Genomic DNA, 15,574 nt, shown 5'->3' with positions numbered 1-15,574 from the left:
TAAAATTACATCTGATAACCTGACTAGATGGGTGTACTTTAGTGTAAGTAGTGCTTATTGCCACCAAGAAAAAGGGAATCCCACATCTGTACAGTCTTTAGTTGATTGTTTTATGCACGGCTTTCTTCTACTGAACCCCCAGCAGGTCACCTGATGTGCATTAACCCCAACAAACCTGGTGCCACCATTATCAAGCATATAGCCCCTCATTCTATAATTGCAGAGCCTAAGTATAAGCACCATTTGTATGGTTATCCTTTATAGAATTTCCTCTATACTGTCCAGTTGGCTAGCAGACAGACAATGCCAGATGGACTTCTACGGTGTGTGTTCCATATATGGCAATACAGATCAGGATGTGTTGGAGAGGGCTTTGATGGCTTGCCCAGTAGGAACGTGAGGAACAATGTTGGATAGACTTCTATGGTCTGTGCCCTGTATATGACAAGACATATCAGGATGGGCTGGAGTGGGTTTCCACAGCAACTGCAGTAGTTGGGAAGTAGGGCCAGTGCAAGGCAGACTTTTTTTATGGTCTGAGCCCTGAAATGGCAAGGATGGATCAGAATCCAGTATGCATATTTTTTATACCACATTCATATCATATGCTATGAGTGCGGGTCCTGTATATCTCAGTGGGGGAGGGAAAGATATCATAAATTGGAACTTAGCGAACAAAATGTTGTAATAATACTACTGAATTGCTGGTTCAATAATGATTTGATAATGACTGTTGGGCAGACTGGATGATCATTAGTTGAGAGTAAATTAATGGAAATTCTTCTAAAATGGAGGACACAGAATTTTCTAGAATCATATGGATTGCCAGACCCAAGGCAGCACAGTTTTACTAGAGGAAGGGCTTCTCAGATTAATCTGATGAACTTCTTTGACTGGGTGACCAAACAGTTGGATTTAGAGAGAGAACTAGAAGTAGTGTACTTAGATTTCAGTAAAGCCTTTGACACGGTTCCGCATAGGCGACTGATAAATAAACTGAGAGCCCTCAGTCTGGACCAAAAAGTCACTAACTGGGTTAGAAACTGGTTAGGTGGAAGAAGACAGAGGGTGTTGGTAAATGGGGTTCACTTAGAGGAAAAGAATATTACTAATGGTGTACTGCAGGGATCAGTCCTTGACCCGGCTGTTTTTAACATCTTTGTGAGTGATATGGCAGAAGGGCTGTCGGATAAGATTTGCCTCTTTACAAATGGGTAGACAACCCTAATAGTGTGGATAGCACGAGGATGAATCTAGCTAAGCTAGAAGAATGGTCCAGAAATTGGCAACTAAGATTTAATGCTAAAAAATGTAGGGCCATGCACTTGGCTACAGAAGCCCTAGGGACCAGTACCATTTGGAGGAGAAGTACTTCTGTGCTCGAAAGAAGAGCGAGACTTGGGGGTGATCATTTCTGACAAACTTAAGGTGTCCAAACAGGTAGAAAGAGCGACAGCCAAAGCCAGAAAGATGCTTGGGTGCATAGGAAGAGGAATGGCCAGAAGGATAAAGGAGGTGATAGTGCCTCTGGATAAGTTCTGGAGACTGCACCTTCAAAAAGATATAGCCAGGATGGAATCGGTCCAGGGAGTGGCTACTAAGCTGGTCAGTGGCATTTGTCATAAAGCATATAAAGACAGACTCAGACATCAACTTGATTCTATATCAAAACACATAACATTTGGGAGCATCCCTATCCATGGCCCCTTATGGTTATATGCAATAGGAATTTAGGCGCAGATATGTGCGTAAATTCTAATTATTGCTAATTAGTTCTGATAATTCATTGTTATCATCCATTTATCAGCACCAATTGGCTCATTATTCAATTAAGTTACATACGCACATTGGGCGCATACCCAATTTAATATGCATAACTCATAGCACCATATATAGAATTAGGGGGTAATTGTATGCTTACCTGCGCAAATTGAAGTATTCTATAAACTTAATCAAATGGCATTTAAATTTATTGTAGGTGACCTGTTATAGAAAGAGGGGGATAGTGCTAGAATATTGTCACCATATAGATAATATAGAATTCCCACCTCACTCCATCCTAAATCCACCCCTATACTAAATGGATAGTGCAGGGAAAGTTATTGGTAGGTAGAGGGTTTATATATTTACTGGCTGCTGGTTAGAGAATGACACAGAGATGGTGACCTGCAGGGATGGGGATGGGAACAGAGTCCTTGGGGACAGGGCGGGGACAGAGCCTACAGGGGCGGGGACAGATCCCATGGGGACAGGGCGGGAATAGAGACAGAGCCCATGGGGACAGGGACAAACTTTGTCCCCATGTCATTTTCTACTTTGAAGCCTGTTAATGAACTGGACTGTTATTTATATTTGAGTGATGCAGACAACTATATTTTGATTTTTTGGAAAAACAAGCAAACATGCTGGCCACAACTAGCAAAATTTGCATGGGGGATCCTGTACATTCCTGCTACCAGCACATCTTCTAAGAAAACAAGGTGCTCATTATTATTATTATTTTCTATTTGTGATTTCTAAACAACAGTTGCACAGCATATTGTTCCTTTTTATACTTTAATAAAAAATTTAAATATTAAATCAGAAGTGTTCGAGGTTTCTGCAGATAAGGACAGAGCCCACGGGGATGGGGCAGGGACAGAGATAGAATCTGCGGGGAAGGGGTGGGGATGCAGACAGGGCCCGCAGGGACGAGACAGGGATGGAGACAGGGCCCGTGGGGATGGGACATGGGTGGAGACAGAACCTGCAGGGACGGAGTGGGAATGGAGACAGAACCCATGGGGCGAGGACAGGGATAAACTTTGTCCCTGTGTCATTTTCTACTGCTAGTAAATAGAACAATGTTTTTGAATACTGACCTGCTAATATTTTTTGATGGAAACAAAAAATATGACCAAGAGACTGAAATCCGAAGTATAAATTTATTGTCAAGCAAACATCCACATTTCGCATAGAACATCAGGGGTCAAACACTGTGGTCAAACTATTATATGTTCTCATAGTCTTCAGGCAAACTGAATGTAACATGTACCAAAACTGAATGTGATTATATAATTCCAGCAGAATAACACTGATCACCACTGACAAGTCAAGACTGCTAATTTGTTTCTCCAGTTTGCAGCACACAGTTTCTCAGTGCATCCGTCCTCATGTTCAAATACATCAAGCTTAAACACATTTTAACATCCATACAAAAGAAGACTGGCTCATGCAAATTTCTGTTTTAAACATATCAAACTTCTTTGAATAGGTTTTTTGTGCTTTTCTTGGGGTGAGGTAGGGTCAGTTTTGAAGAGATGTCACTGCTGCTTGGTTTGGCTACTCTTGCTATTGTTTACTGCTGGGGGAATTCTGCACATAAAAATTGAAAATACTGCACAATATTTGAAAAATCTGCACACTTTATTTGCAATTTTCTTGTGCAGAATTCCCCCATACATAAACTACCCCTCACCATCACAGCAGTTTCCCTCCTCAGATTTCACCTTCTCCATTTCTGTCTTAGATTGTATCCCTTCCCCTGGTAAGTTCAGGCCCTAGCTTTCTCTGCCCCTTCTCCACGGCAAATACCTCCAATGTTTTCCCCTCCTCCAAACTCTTTCTGTTCACCTGCTCTCTACCCTCTAGCAGCCTTCTAGAGTTCTGTCTCTCCACCCTCAGCCTTCACTGCCTTTCCTGTGCTTTCTCTTAACTCCCAGCAAGATCCCTGTTCTATTGACCCCCAAGGTCTCTTTCCTCTCTCCCATGCAAACCCCTACCTTAATTTTCTCCGCCCCAGCGTCCCATGGTACAAACACTCCATCCACCTTTTATCAGCCCTATCCCCCTTGACCACACAACACACCCTCTAACTTTCTCCAGCCCTTCCATAGAATTCTCCAGCCAATCCAATTTTCTCCAGTCTCCTCCCCATGGCAGACCACTCTATCTACCTTGCTCCAGTCCTCCCCCAATAGTATACACAACCCCACCCCACCCTCCGTGTGACCCTACAGTCCCTCCCACACACAGCTCATACACCTTTCTGGAGTCCAACCCCCATGGCACACCCCACCCCATACGTCTTTCATCAGCCCTCCACTCCCCTCCCAGAGTACACACCATCCAACTTTCTCTAACCACCCATCCAATAGTGCACCCCACCCTGTCACATTTCCAGACACTTCCCCTAGGACACACCATTCCATCCATCCATCCATCTTTATTTATTTATTTGTAACATTTGATCCCGCATTTTCCCACATAGTTAGCAGGCTCATGTGGCTTACAAAATACCATATGGTGAACGTCAAGTACGGTAGGTATTAAACAGATACAATTAAAAAAAGGGTCAGTAAGGTAGGGGTAAATGGGTACAATAAGGGACAAGGAAATAAGAAATAAAATGTCCCATTGCAATGCATGTATAGATGCATTGTAGAGTTGAGGCATTAAGTAGAATCAATAGGGTAGGCCTTGCAAAACAGATAGGTCCTTTAAGTTCGCTGGAAGTTTGGATGGTCGTTCATCGTTTTCACACTCTTATCCAGGTCCCCACCCCAGAACCACACATTCCTACCTCATTCGCCTTTCTCCATTGCCTTCCATGGCACACACCATCCCATCTGCATTTCTCCAATCACTGTCTCCCTCCTTGGTGAAGCAGCTAGAGGAGGAGTTGCACAGATTCACATCAGGCTGCTTCCTCCTCCTCCTCCTCTGCTTGCCTAGGCCCGACTGTTCCTTTGAGCCAAGTGGGCCTCCATAGAACCCCATAACTTAAAGCAACAGTCAAGGATCAAGGCAGCAGAGAAGGAGGAAGTGATTCAATGTTAAACTGAGTACCTCCTCCATGAGTGCAGCAGGGAGGAAGGCAGCAAGAAAAAGCCAAGCCACCCTGTGCTGTGCTGCACCGAAAACAGCAACAACAGACTGCAAAGACATCTACACAGTCTGAGACAATTGGAAATTCTGTGCAAATTCTGCATTGCACAGTTTTCAGAATTCCCCAGGAGTAATTGTTGCTTTCATCTGGCCGAAAACAGAAGGTGGATGGGGAAACTCCTGAGAGGTCTGGCTGCTGTTTGAGGTTCCTCCTTCTCTTCATACTGGAAGTCTACATAATGGTGTCGTTTACAGTGCATTAAAAGTAAGAGATAAGATGGAAAACAATATCTTAAGAGTATCCAGAAGTATTTAATGGTCCTTAAATCTGATTGTCAAGGCACCAAAACAAGGCTGAGTTTCAGGTTTATAAAAATACACACATTAGCTTTGCTTTTAGACCAGGGGTTTTCAACACAATCCTCAGAACACACCAAGCCAGTCTGTTTTTCAAGTTATCTACAGTGAGTATGCAAAATTATCTCATGCATCTTCATTATTGGTATCCTGAAAACTTGACTGGGTGGGTGTGTCCTGAGAACTGGGTTGCGAACCACAATTCATTAAATTGCATACCGCTTTGTGAAAAAACATGTGGCACTTACTTGCTAAGAGATCATTAGTCTTGAGCAGGTTCATGGCATTATTTTGGAGTTCTTTAGTGCTGTTAAATGGTAAAAGTCGATCATATGAAATGCAGTCTAACACGCTGCCTAGTGTTTTGAACAACGGACTCAGTTCGTTGAATTGGTTTTTGTAGTTCTGTATCTGTGAAATGGAATTTTCTGTGGAAATGAGAAAAAAGATTAACTAAAATCAGGCTGCAGGAATAAGATAATAGGAACTTCAAGGGGTTAGACACATTGTTCCACAATATACTAATTGATTCACTTAAATCTCATACAATGGAACCAAAGCAAAGAAATTTGGAGATGACAAATTTCTATACATTTTAATAGCTGTGATTTTTCATTTTAGACTTGTGTGGTAGCTTGTGCTAGTGGCAATGCATGGCATTCATCAAACCCAATTGTACACAGGTTGAAGGTAAAACAAAACTATTACTGCAATCAGATATAGCGAATGCTACATACCTGTAGAAGGTATTCTCCGAGGACAGCAGGCTGATTGTTCTCACTGATGGGTGACGTCCACGGCAGCCCCTCCAATCGGAAACTTCACTAGCAAAGTCCTTTGCTAGCCCTCGCGCGCCCGCGCGCACCGCACATGCGCGGCCGTCTTCCCGCCCGAAACCGGCTCGAGCCGGCCAGTCCAGTATGTAGCAAGACAATACACTTCAAGGGAAGACCAACTCCAAAGGGGAGGCGGGCGGGTTTTGTGAGAACAATCAGCCTGCTGTCCTCGGAGAATACCTTCTACAGGTATGTAGCATTCGCTTTCTCCGAGGACAAGCAGGCTGCTTGTTCTCACTGATGGGGTATCCCTAGCCCCCAGGCTCACTCAAAACAACAACATAGGTCAATCTCAGTTATGTCCTCGCAACGGCGAGGACATAACTGAGATTGACCTAAAAAATTTACCAACTAACTGAGAGTGTAGCCTGGAACAGAACAAACAGGGCCCTCGGGGGGTGGAGTTGGATCCTAAAGCCCAAACAGGTTCTGAAGAAGCTGACTGCCCGAACCGACTGTCGCGTCGGGTATCCTGCTGCAGGCAGTAATGAGATGTGAATGTGTGGACAGATGACCACGTCGCAGCTTTGCAAATTTCTTCAATGGAGGCTGACTTCAAGTGGGCTACCGACGCAGCCATGGCTCTAACATTATGAGCCGTGACATGACCCTCAAGAGCCAGCCCCGCCTGGGCGTAAGTGAAGGAAATGCAATCTGCTAGCCAATTGGATATGGTGCGTTTCCCTACAGCCACTCCCCTCCTATTGGGGTCAAAAGAAACAAACAATTGGGCGGACTGTCCTGGTGGGCTGTGTCCGCATCCAGTAGAAGGCCAATGCTCTCATTGCAGTCCAATGTGTGCAGCTGACGTTCAGCAGGGCAGGAATGAGGACGGGGAAAGAATGTTGGCAAGACAATTGACTGGTTCAGATGGAACTCCGACACACCTTTGGCAGAAACTTAGGGTGAGTGCGGAGGACTACTCTGTTGTGATGAAATTTGGTGTAAGGGGCCTTGGCTACCAGGGCCTGAAGCTCACTGACTCTACGAGCCGAAGTAACTGCCACCAAGAAAATGACCTTCCAGGTCAAGTACTTCGGGATGGCAGGAATTCAGTGCTCAAAAGGAGGTTTCATCAGCTGGGTGAGAACGACATTGAGATCCCATGACACTGTAGGAGGCTTGACAGGGGGCTTTGACAAAAGCAAACCTCTCATGAAGCGAACAACTAAAGGCTGTCCTGAGATCGGCTTACCTTCCACTTGGTAATGGTATGCACTGATTGCACTAAGGTGAAACCCTACGGAGTTGGTCTTCAGACCAGACTCAGACAAGTGCAGAAGGTATTCAAGCAGGGTCTGTGTAGGACAAGAGCGAGGATCTAGGGCCTTGCTGTCACACCAGACGGCAACCTCCTCCAATGAAGAAGTAACTTCTCTTAGTGGAGTCTTTCCTGGAAGCAAGCAGATGCGGGAGACGACCCTCTGGCAGACCCAAAGAGGCAAAGTCTACGCCCTCAACATCCAGGCCGTGAGAGCCAGGGACTGGAGGTTGGATGCAGAAGAGCCCGCGTCCTGCGTGATGAGGGTCGGAAAACACTCCATCTCCACGGTTCTTCGGAGGATAACTCCAGAAGAAGAGGGACCAGATCTGACGCGGCCAAAAGGGAGCAATCAGAATCATGGTGCCTCGGTCTTGCTTGAGTTTCAACAAGTCTTCCCCACCAGAGGTATGGGAGGATAAGCATACAGCAGACCTTCCCCCCAATCCAGGAGGAAGGCATCCGACGCCAGTCTGCCGTGGGCCTGAAGCCTGGAACAGAACTGAGGGACCTTGTGGTTCACTTGAGATGCGAAGAGATCACCAGGGGGGTGCCCCACGCCTGGAAGATCTGTCGCACCACACGGGAATTGAGCGACCACGTCGTGAGGTTGCATAATCCTGCGCAACCTGTCGGCCAGACTGTTGTTTACCGCCTGCCAGATAGGTGGCTTGGAGCACCATGCCCTGACGGCGAGCCCAGAGCCACATGCTGACGGCTTCCTGACACAGGGGGCGAGATCCGGTGCCCCCCTGCTTGTTGACATAGTACATGGCAACCTGATTGTCTGTCTGAATTTGGATAATTGGTGGGACAGCCGATCTCTGAAAGCCTTCAGAGCGTTCCAGATCGCTCGCAACTCCAGAAGATTGATCTGTAGATCGCGTTCTTGGAGGGACCAACTTCCTTGGGTGTGAAGCCCATCGACATGAGCTCCCCATCCCAGGAGAGACGCATCCGTGGTCGGCACTTTTTGTGGCTGAGGAATTTGGAAGGGACGTCCCAGAGTCAAATTGGAGCAAATCGTCCACCAAAACAGGGATTCGAGAAAACTCGTGGACAGGTGGATCACGTCCTCTAGACCCCCAGCGGCCTGATACCACTGGGAGGCTAGGGTCCATTGAGCAGATCTCATGTGAAGGCGGGCCATGGGAGTCACATGAACTGTGGAGGCCATGTGGCCCAGCAATCTCAACATCTGCCGAGCTGTGATCTGCTGGGACGCTCGCACCCCGCGAGACGAGGGACAACAAGTTGTTGGCTCTCGTCTCTGGGAGATAGGCGCGAGCCGTCCGAGAATCCAGCAGGGCTCCGATGAATTCGAGTTTCTGCACTGGGAGAAGATGGGACTTTGGGTAATTTATCACAAACCCCAGTAGCTCCAGAGGCGAATAGTCATCTGCATGGACTGCAGGGCTCCTGCCTCGGATGTGTTCTTCACCAGCCAATCGTCGAGATATGGGAACACGTGCACCCCCAGCCTGCGAAGCGCCGCTGCTACCACAGCTAGGCACTTTGTGAACACCCTGGGTGCAGAGGCGAGCCCAAAGGGTAGCACACAGTACTGGAAGTGGCGTGTGCCCAGCTGAAATCGCAGATACTGTCTGTGAGCTGGCAGTATCGGGATGTGTGTATAGGCATCCTTCAAGTCCAGAGAGCATAGCCAATCGTTTTGCTGAATCATGGGGAGAAGGGTGCCCAGGGAAAGCATCCTGAACTTTTCTTTTACGAGATACTTGTTCAGGGCCCTTAGGTCTAGGATGGGACGCATCCCCCCTGTTTTCTTTTCCACAAGGAAGTACCTGGAATAGAATCCCAGCCCTTCTTGCCCGGATGGCACGGGCTCGACCGCATTGGCGCTGAGAAGGGCGGAGAGTTCCTCTGCAAGTACCTGCTTGTGCTGGAAGCTGTAAGACTGAGCTCCCGGTGGACAATTTGGAGGTTTTGAGGCCAAATTGAGGGTGTACCCTTGCCGGACTATTTGGAGAACCCACTGATCGGAGGTTATGAGAGGCCACCTTTGGTGAAAAGCTTTCAACCTCCCCCCGACTGGCAGGTCGCCCGGCACTGACACTTGGATGTCGGCTATGCTCTGCTGGAGCCAGTCAAAAGCTCGCCCCTTGCTTTTGCTGGGGAGCCGCGGGGCCTTGCTGAGGCGCACGCTGCTGACGAGAGCGAGCGCGCTGGGGCTTAGCCTGGGCCGCAGGCTGTCGGGAAGGAGGATTGTACCTACGCTTGCCAGAAGTATAGGGAACAGTCTTCCTTCCCCGAAAAATCGTCTACCTGTAGAGGTAGAAGCTGAAGGCTGCCGGCGGGCGAATTTGTCGAATGCGGTGTCCCGCTGGTGGAGAGACTCTACCACCTGTTCGACTTTTTCGCCAAAAATGTTATCCGCACGGCAAGGCGAGTCCGCAATCCGCTGCTGGATTCTATTCTCCAGGTCGGCGGCACGCAGCCATGAGAGCCTGCGCATCACCACACCTTGAGCAGCGGCCCTGGACGCAACATCAAAAGTGTCATAAACTCCTCTGGCCAGGAATTTTCTGCACGCCTTCAGCTGCCTGACCACCTCCTGAAAAGGCTTGGCTTGCTCAGGGGGAAGAGCATCAACCAAGCCCGCCAACTGCCGCACATTGTTCCGCATGTGGATGCTCGTGTAGAGCTGGTAAGACTGGATCTTGGACACGAGCATAGAGGAATGGTAGGCCTTCCTCCCAAAGGAGTCTAAGGTTCTAGAGTCTTTGCCCGGGGGCGCCGAAGCATGCTCTCTAGAACTCTTAGCCTTCTTTAGGGCCAGATCCACAACTCCAGAGTCGTGAGGCAACTGGGTGCGCATCAGCTCTGGGTCCCCATGGATCCGGTACTGGGACTCGATCTTCTTGGGGATGTGGGGATTAGTTAGAGGTTTCGTCCAGTTCGCAAGCAATGTCTTTTTTAGGACATGATGCAAGGGAACAGTGGACGCTTCCTTAGGTGGAGAAGGATAGTCCAGGAGCTCAAACATTTCAGCCCTGGGCTCGTCCTCCACAACCACCGGGAAGGGGATGGCCGTAGACATCTCCCGGACAAAGGAAGCAAAAGACAGACTCTCAGGAGGAGAAAGCTGTCTTTCAGGAGAGGGAGTGGGATCAGAAGGAAGACCCTCAGACTCCTCGTCAGAGAAATATCTGGGATCTTCTTCTTCTTCCCACGAGGCCTCACCCTCGGTGTCAGACACAAGTTCACGGACCTGCGTCTGCAACCGGGCCCGGCTCGACTCCGTGGAGCCACGTCCACGATGGGGGCGTCGAGAGGTAGACTCCCTCGCCCGCATCGGCGAAGCTCCCTCCGCCGACGTAGTCGGGGAGCCCTCCTGGGAGGTGGCCGCAGTCGGCACCGCACGCGGTACCGACGTCGGGGACCTCACCCCGGGCGATGGGCCAGCCGGCGCCACGCTCGACGGTACCGGAGGCGCAAGCACCGCCGGTACCGGAGGGGTAGGGCGCAACAGCTCCCCCAGAATCTCTGGGAGAACGGCCCGGAGGCTCTCGTTCAGAGCGGCTGCAGAGAAAGGCATGGAGGTCGATGCAGGCGTCGACGTCAGTACCTGTTCCGGGCGTGGAGGCTGTTCCGGGCTGTCCAGAGCGGAGCGCATCGACACCTCCTGAACAGAGGGTGAGCGGTCCTCTCGGTGCCGATGCCTGCTGGGTGCCGACTCCCTCGGCGACCCAGAGCTCTCGGTGCCGACGCGGGGAGGGGACCGGTGTCGATGCTTCTTCGACTTCTTCCGAAGCATGTCACCGGAGCTCCCCGGCACCGACGAGGAGGACGTCGAATCCACCCGTCGCTTCCTCGGGGCCGAGACCGAAGAGGGTCGATCTCGGGGGGGCTGTACCGCAGGAGCCCTCAGGGTAGGAGGAGACCCACCCGAGGGCTCACCGCCACCAGCAGGGGAATGGACAGCCCTCACCTGCACTCCACCCGATGCACCACCGTCCGACGACATCAGCAGACAAGGTCCTGGTACCACCGACGTCGATGCAGCTATCCGATGTCTCGGCGCCGATGCAGAGGCCCGATGCCTCGATGCGCTCGATGGAAGGGCGGCCGAGGAAGATGGTCTGGACGCTGACGACGTCGATGCACTCGAAGATCCCGGTGCCGATGCCGACGAAGAGCCCGAGAACAACACGTTCCACTGGGCTAGTCTCGCTACCTGAGTCCGCCTTTGAAGCAGGGAACACAGACTGCAGTTCTGAGGGCGGTGCTCGGCCCCCAGACACTGAAGACACGACGAGTGTCGATCAGTGAGCGAGATAACCCGGGCGCACTGGGTGCACTTCTTGAAGCCGCTGGAAGGCTTCGATGTCATGGGCGGAAAAATCACGCCGGCGAAATCAAAAGCCGAAATGGCGAAAATTGAAGCACCAAAATTTAGAGGGAGAAAAATCTCGACCGAGGCCAAAAAGAGGCCTACCCCGACGACGAAAGAAAACTTACCGGGGCAAAAAGCTGGAAGTACGGGGAGGATTGACACGAAACCCGGTGGAGGGTTTCCGGAGCACTTCCCGACTTTAGAAAAGCTTTTCCGAAGAAAAAAAAACACGCTCAAAAAACAATTTGGACGCGCGAGGTCAACTTTCCGGGGCCCGACACGGCGAAACACGACCGTACCGAGTGCGGACAAAAGAAGACTGGCCGGCTCGAGCCGGTTTCGGGCGGGAAGACGGCCGCGCATGCGCGGTGCGCGCGGGCGCGCGAGGGCTAGCAAAGGACTTTGCTAGTGAAGTTTCCGATTGGAGGGGCTGCCGTGGACGTCACCCATCAGTGAGAACAAGCAGCCTGCTTGTCCTCGGAGAAATATATATATATAGAAGCCTGCTGCTTCACAGGCTTAATAATGCATTGGTGAAGTGTCTTTCCAAATCACAATGACAAGTCTAATTATGGCTGGCTTCTAGCCAAGCCTAAACACAATGTACAGTTCCAAACCACTCACATACAAACCCAGGCCTGGTTCTCGCATAGACACCCAGGATCAGGGTCTTCACAAAAAAAATCAAGGCACTTCCTTTCATGGCAGTCTTTTACCTATAGACTGTGGAGACCTAAGATTGAGGCTGCTCCTATCTTCCCAATACTCTCCTTCCTGGTACTGCAATCAGCTTGGAGAATTCCTTCCTTGGGGCCTTCCAATTCTCTTCTTACTCTGGAGTTTTAACTTCCTCCCTACCTGAACTCAGCCCTCCTGGCTAGGCAAGCTACCTAACATATTCTTGGGTAGCCCAGTGAGGGAGTGCTCTTAAGGGGAACTAGGGTACTTCCTTTTTGATATAGGTACTGAGTTATATGCATTTTGTTTAAAGCATTTTAACCACATGTTGTTGGTTTAGTTGTCACTATGCCATCCCCTTCCCCCAATACACTTACTAGTGTGACAAATTTATTTAGAAAAAATATAAAAGGATAAGTTATTCAATGTTTACATGATAACCTGCCAAGGATTAAAGAAGCAATTTGTGCAAAATAAACTCCCTGAACCCATACGCCAGGCCCCCTCCCTGCCCATCTTCAAATCCTTGCTCAAAGCCCACCTCTTCAATGTCGCCTTCAGCACCTAACCACTATACCTCTATTCAGGAAACCTAGACTGCCCCAACTTGACATTTTGACCTTTAGATTGTAAGCTCCATTGAGCAGGGACTGTCCTTTTTTGTTAATTTGTACAGCGCTGCGTAACCCTAGTAGCACTCTAGAAATGTTAAGTAGTAGTAGTAGTGCAAAACCTTAAGAGTCCTCAATCAGTCAATATTTGTTCTGGGCTGCACATTCAAATTTTACCTTGTATTTTAATACTTTTAATGCATTAATCACATTCCACCTCCCTTTCTCCCTGGCATCCCTCCGAACTTGTCTGTACAGATGGCAGCCCTAAGTTGCTTCTCTCTAGCTCGAGCCCTCCCTCTCCAGCGTCCTGCTTCCTTTGATGAAACTTCATATTTCCAGCGGGCAGGATGCTAGAGACGGACATCTCTAGCAAGAGAGAAGCTTTGAAAATTAGTTTCAATATGTAAAAATGTTTTCTTTGTCCTCTGTACAGGCAATTTCGAAGGGTCACTAAGGGGGATGAGGAGGGAGAATGAGATGCCGGTGAACACGGGGCCAGCAGAAGGAAAAAATCTGCTGGAGCATGCAGGGGGAGGGGGTAGGAGAGAAAAATATGCCAGAGCATGGGGAGCGGGCAGAGAGTATGTTGGTTTGGGAGGGAAGGAAGAGACTCAGACCAAAGCATCCTGTCCCAAGTGGGGTTTATAAGTGAGATGGTGCCCATGGAGGGGAGGGGAAGGGAAAAGAGAAGGGAAAAGAGAAGGGATGAGATGATACCCATAGAGAGGAGGGGAGGGGAACAGAAGGGAGGGAAGAGAAATGGAGGAGATGGTGCCCATGTAGAGGAGAGAGATGGGAGGAGATGGTGCTCATGGAGGGGAGGGGATGAGAGATGGGAGGAGATGGTGCCCATGGAGAGAATGGGGGAGGAAGGGCAAGAGAGATGGAGGTGATGGTGCACCTGAAGGGGAGGGGATGAGAGATGAGAGGATTTGGTGCCCATGGAGAGGAGGGGTGGGGAAGGGAAGGCAAGAGAGATGGAGGAGGCGGTGCCCGAGGAGAGAAGGGGAAGAGAGATGGGAGGAGATGGTGGCCCTGGAGAGTGGGGGACAAGAGATGAAAGGAGATGATGCCCAGGGAGAGGAGGGGAAGGGAGACAGAAGGAGATGGAAACAAGACAGATTTGAGAAGTAGTAAGAAAAATAGAAGAAAGTTGAATGTGAAAGATGGATATAGGGCAGGAAGTGAAAGAGGATAAAAAAAAAAGAAATAGTGAATATAAAGGAGGCCCTGGAAACAGAGTTCATAGCATAGAACTATGCTGGCAGCACAGGAAAGGAGAACCAGAGACAGGGAAAGAGGTGATTAGAAAAATAAAATTACCAGACAACAAAGGTAAGAGAAATGATTTTATTTGTATTTTAGTAATAGAAATATGTCAGTTTTGAGAATTTACATCTGTTATTTATATATTACATTGTACAGGAGGCAAAGTGAGGGGGCGCTTTATATGATTAATCATACTATTTCCCCCTCAGCGATTGAATAGACAAGTTATACATTCAGTGGCTGAATTTTGCCATTGAACATCCAAAGCCTGGAATCACAGAAACAGAAAATAATGGTAGATTAAAACTAGGGATGGGCAGCTATAAAATTACTGTGTTGTGTCATTTCCAAAACTTTTGTTTAATCGTTTTCGTTTGGCCATATTTTCTTTTTTTTTTCAATTCTTTATTTATTCTTTTACATTTTATTTCACAGTACAAATGTAAATGGAAATGTTCAGAAAATCACAGGAAAAGAAAATAAACTTTTTAAAGGAAATAAGGTTCTCTATAAACTTTGTCCACAATTCTATGATCCAAGTACTAGGAAAAATAGAAAATAATGTTAATCTATCAAAGAAACTTTGAGAGCAGTTTATCCCGCTAGCCCACTTATAGCATTTCTCACTGGGTTAACCATTCAATGCTTAACAGCGCTTTCCTGTAATTCAATAAATTGTTGCAATTTTACAGGGTCAAAGAATACATAATTATTAGCATTTAGGGATATCAAACATCTACAAGGAAATTTTAATTGAAAGACAGCTCCTAAGTTGAGAGCTCTTGTCTTATGAGACAGGAACTCTCTCCTTCTCTTGAGTATCCCTCGTTAGGTCAGGAAAAATTTGTATCCTTGAACCCATAAAATTTGCATTTGCATGACGAAAATAAGTCTTGAAAATGTTGTTACGATCTATCTCCAAAGCAAAGGTAGCAATTAGAGTAGTTCTTTCAGTCACAATTTCCAGGGATGACTCCAAAAATCCAGTCAAATCAAAGTCCGGTTGAGCCTGAGACTGTCCATCAATCACTTTTTTTTGTCCTGTAATGTACTGGGCTCTAGCAATAGGGGAAACCCCTCTGCTGGTATTCCCAGGACTTCTCCAAAGTATTTGCGCAACATATCTAAAGCGGGGATTAGTGGAGACTTAGGGAAATTAATAAATCTCAAGTTGTTCCTACGACTTTGATTTTCAAGAAATTCTATTTTACGATGTTGAACCTCTTTCTCCCTGATCAATGTGGCAGAAACGTTTTGCAATTTGTTGACCTCAACTTCCAGAGTTGCTACCTTTTTTATATTATCTTGGACTTTTCCGTAAGTTTCTTGATGGTTTTGT

General features: G+C 48.1%; 1 protein-coding gene across 1 annotated transcript in view; it reads right to left on the bottom strand.

The window, feature by feature from the left end:
• ABCA12 (ATP binding cassette subfamily A member 12) overlaps positions 1-15,574 on the bottom strand; it is a 542,556-nt gene that overhangs the window by 181,478 nt on the left and 345,504 nt on the right. The window contains 1 exon segment of the mRNA XM_030210844.1: positions 5,472-5,651. Within this exon segment, the coding sequence (XP_030066704.1) occupies positions 5,472-5,651 (180 nt within the window).

The sequence above is a fragment of the Microcaecilia unicolor genome, chromosome 7 (assembly GCF_901765095.1).
Source record: "Microcaecilia unicolor chromosome 7, aMicUni1.1, whole genome shotgun sequence".
Taxonomy (NCBI): Eukaryota; Metazoa; Chordata; class Amphibia; order Gymnophiona; family Siphonopidae; genus Microcaecilia; species Microcaecilia unicolor.
Note: the sequence above shows the minus strand (reverse complement) of the source record. Positions and strands in the feature narration are given on the sequence as shown.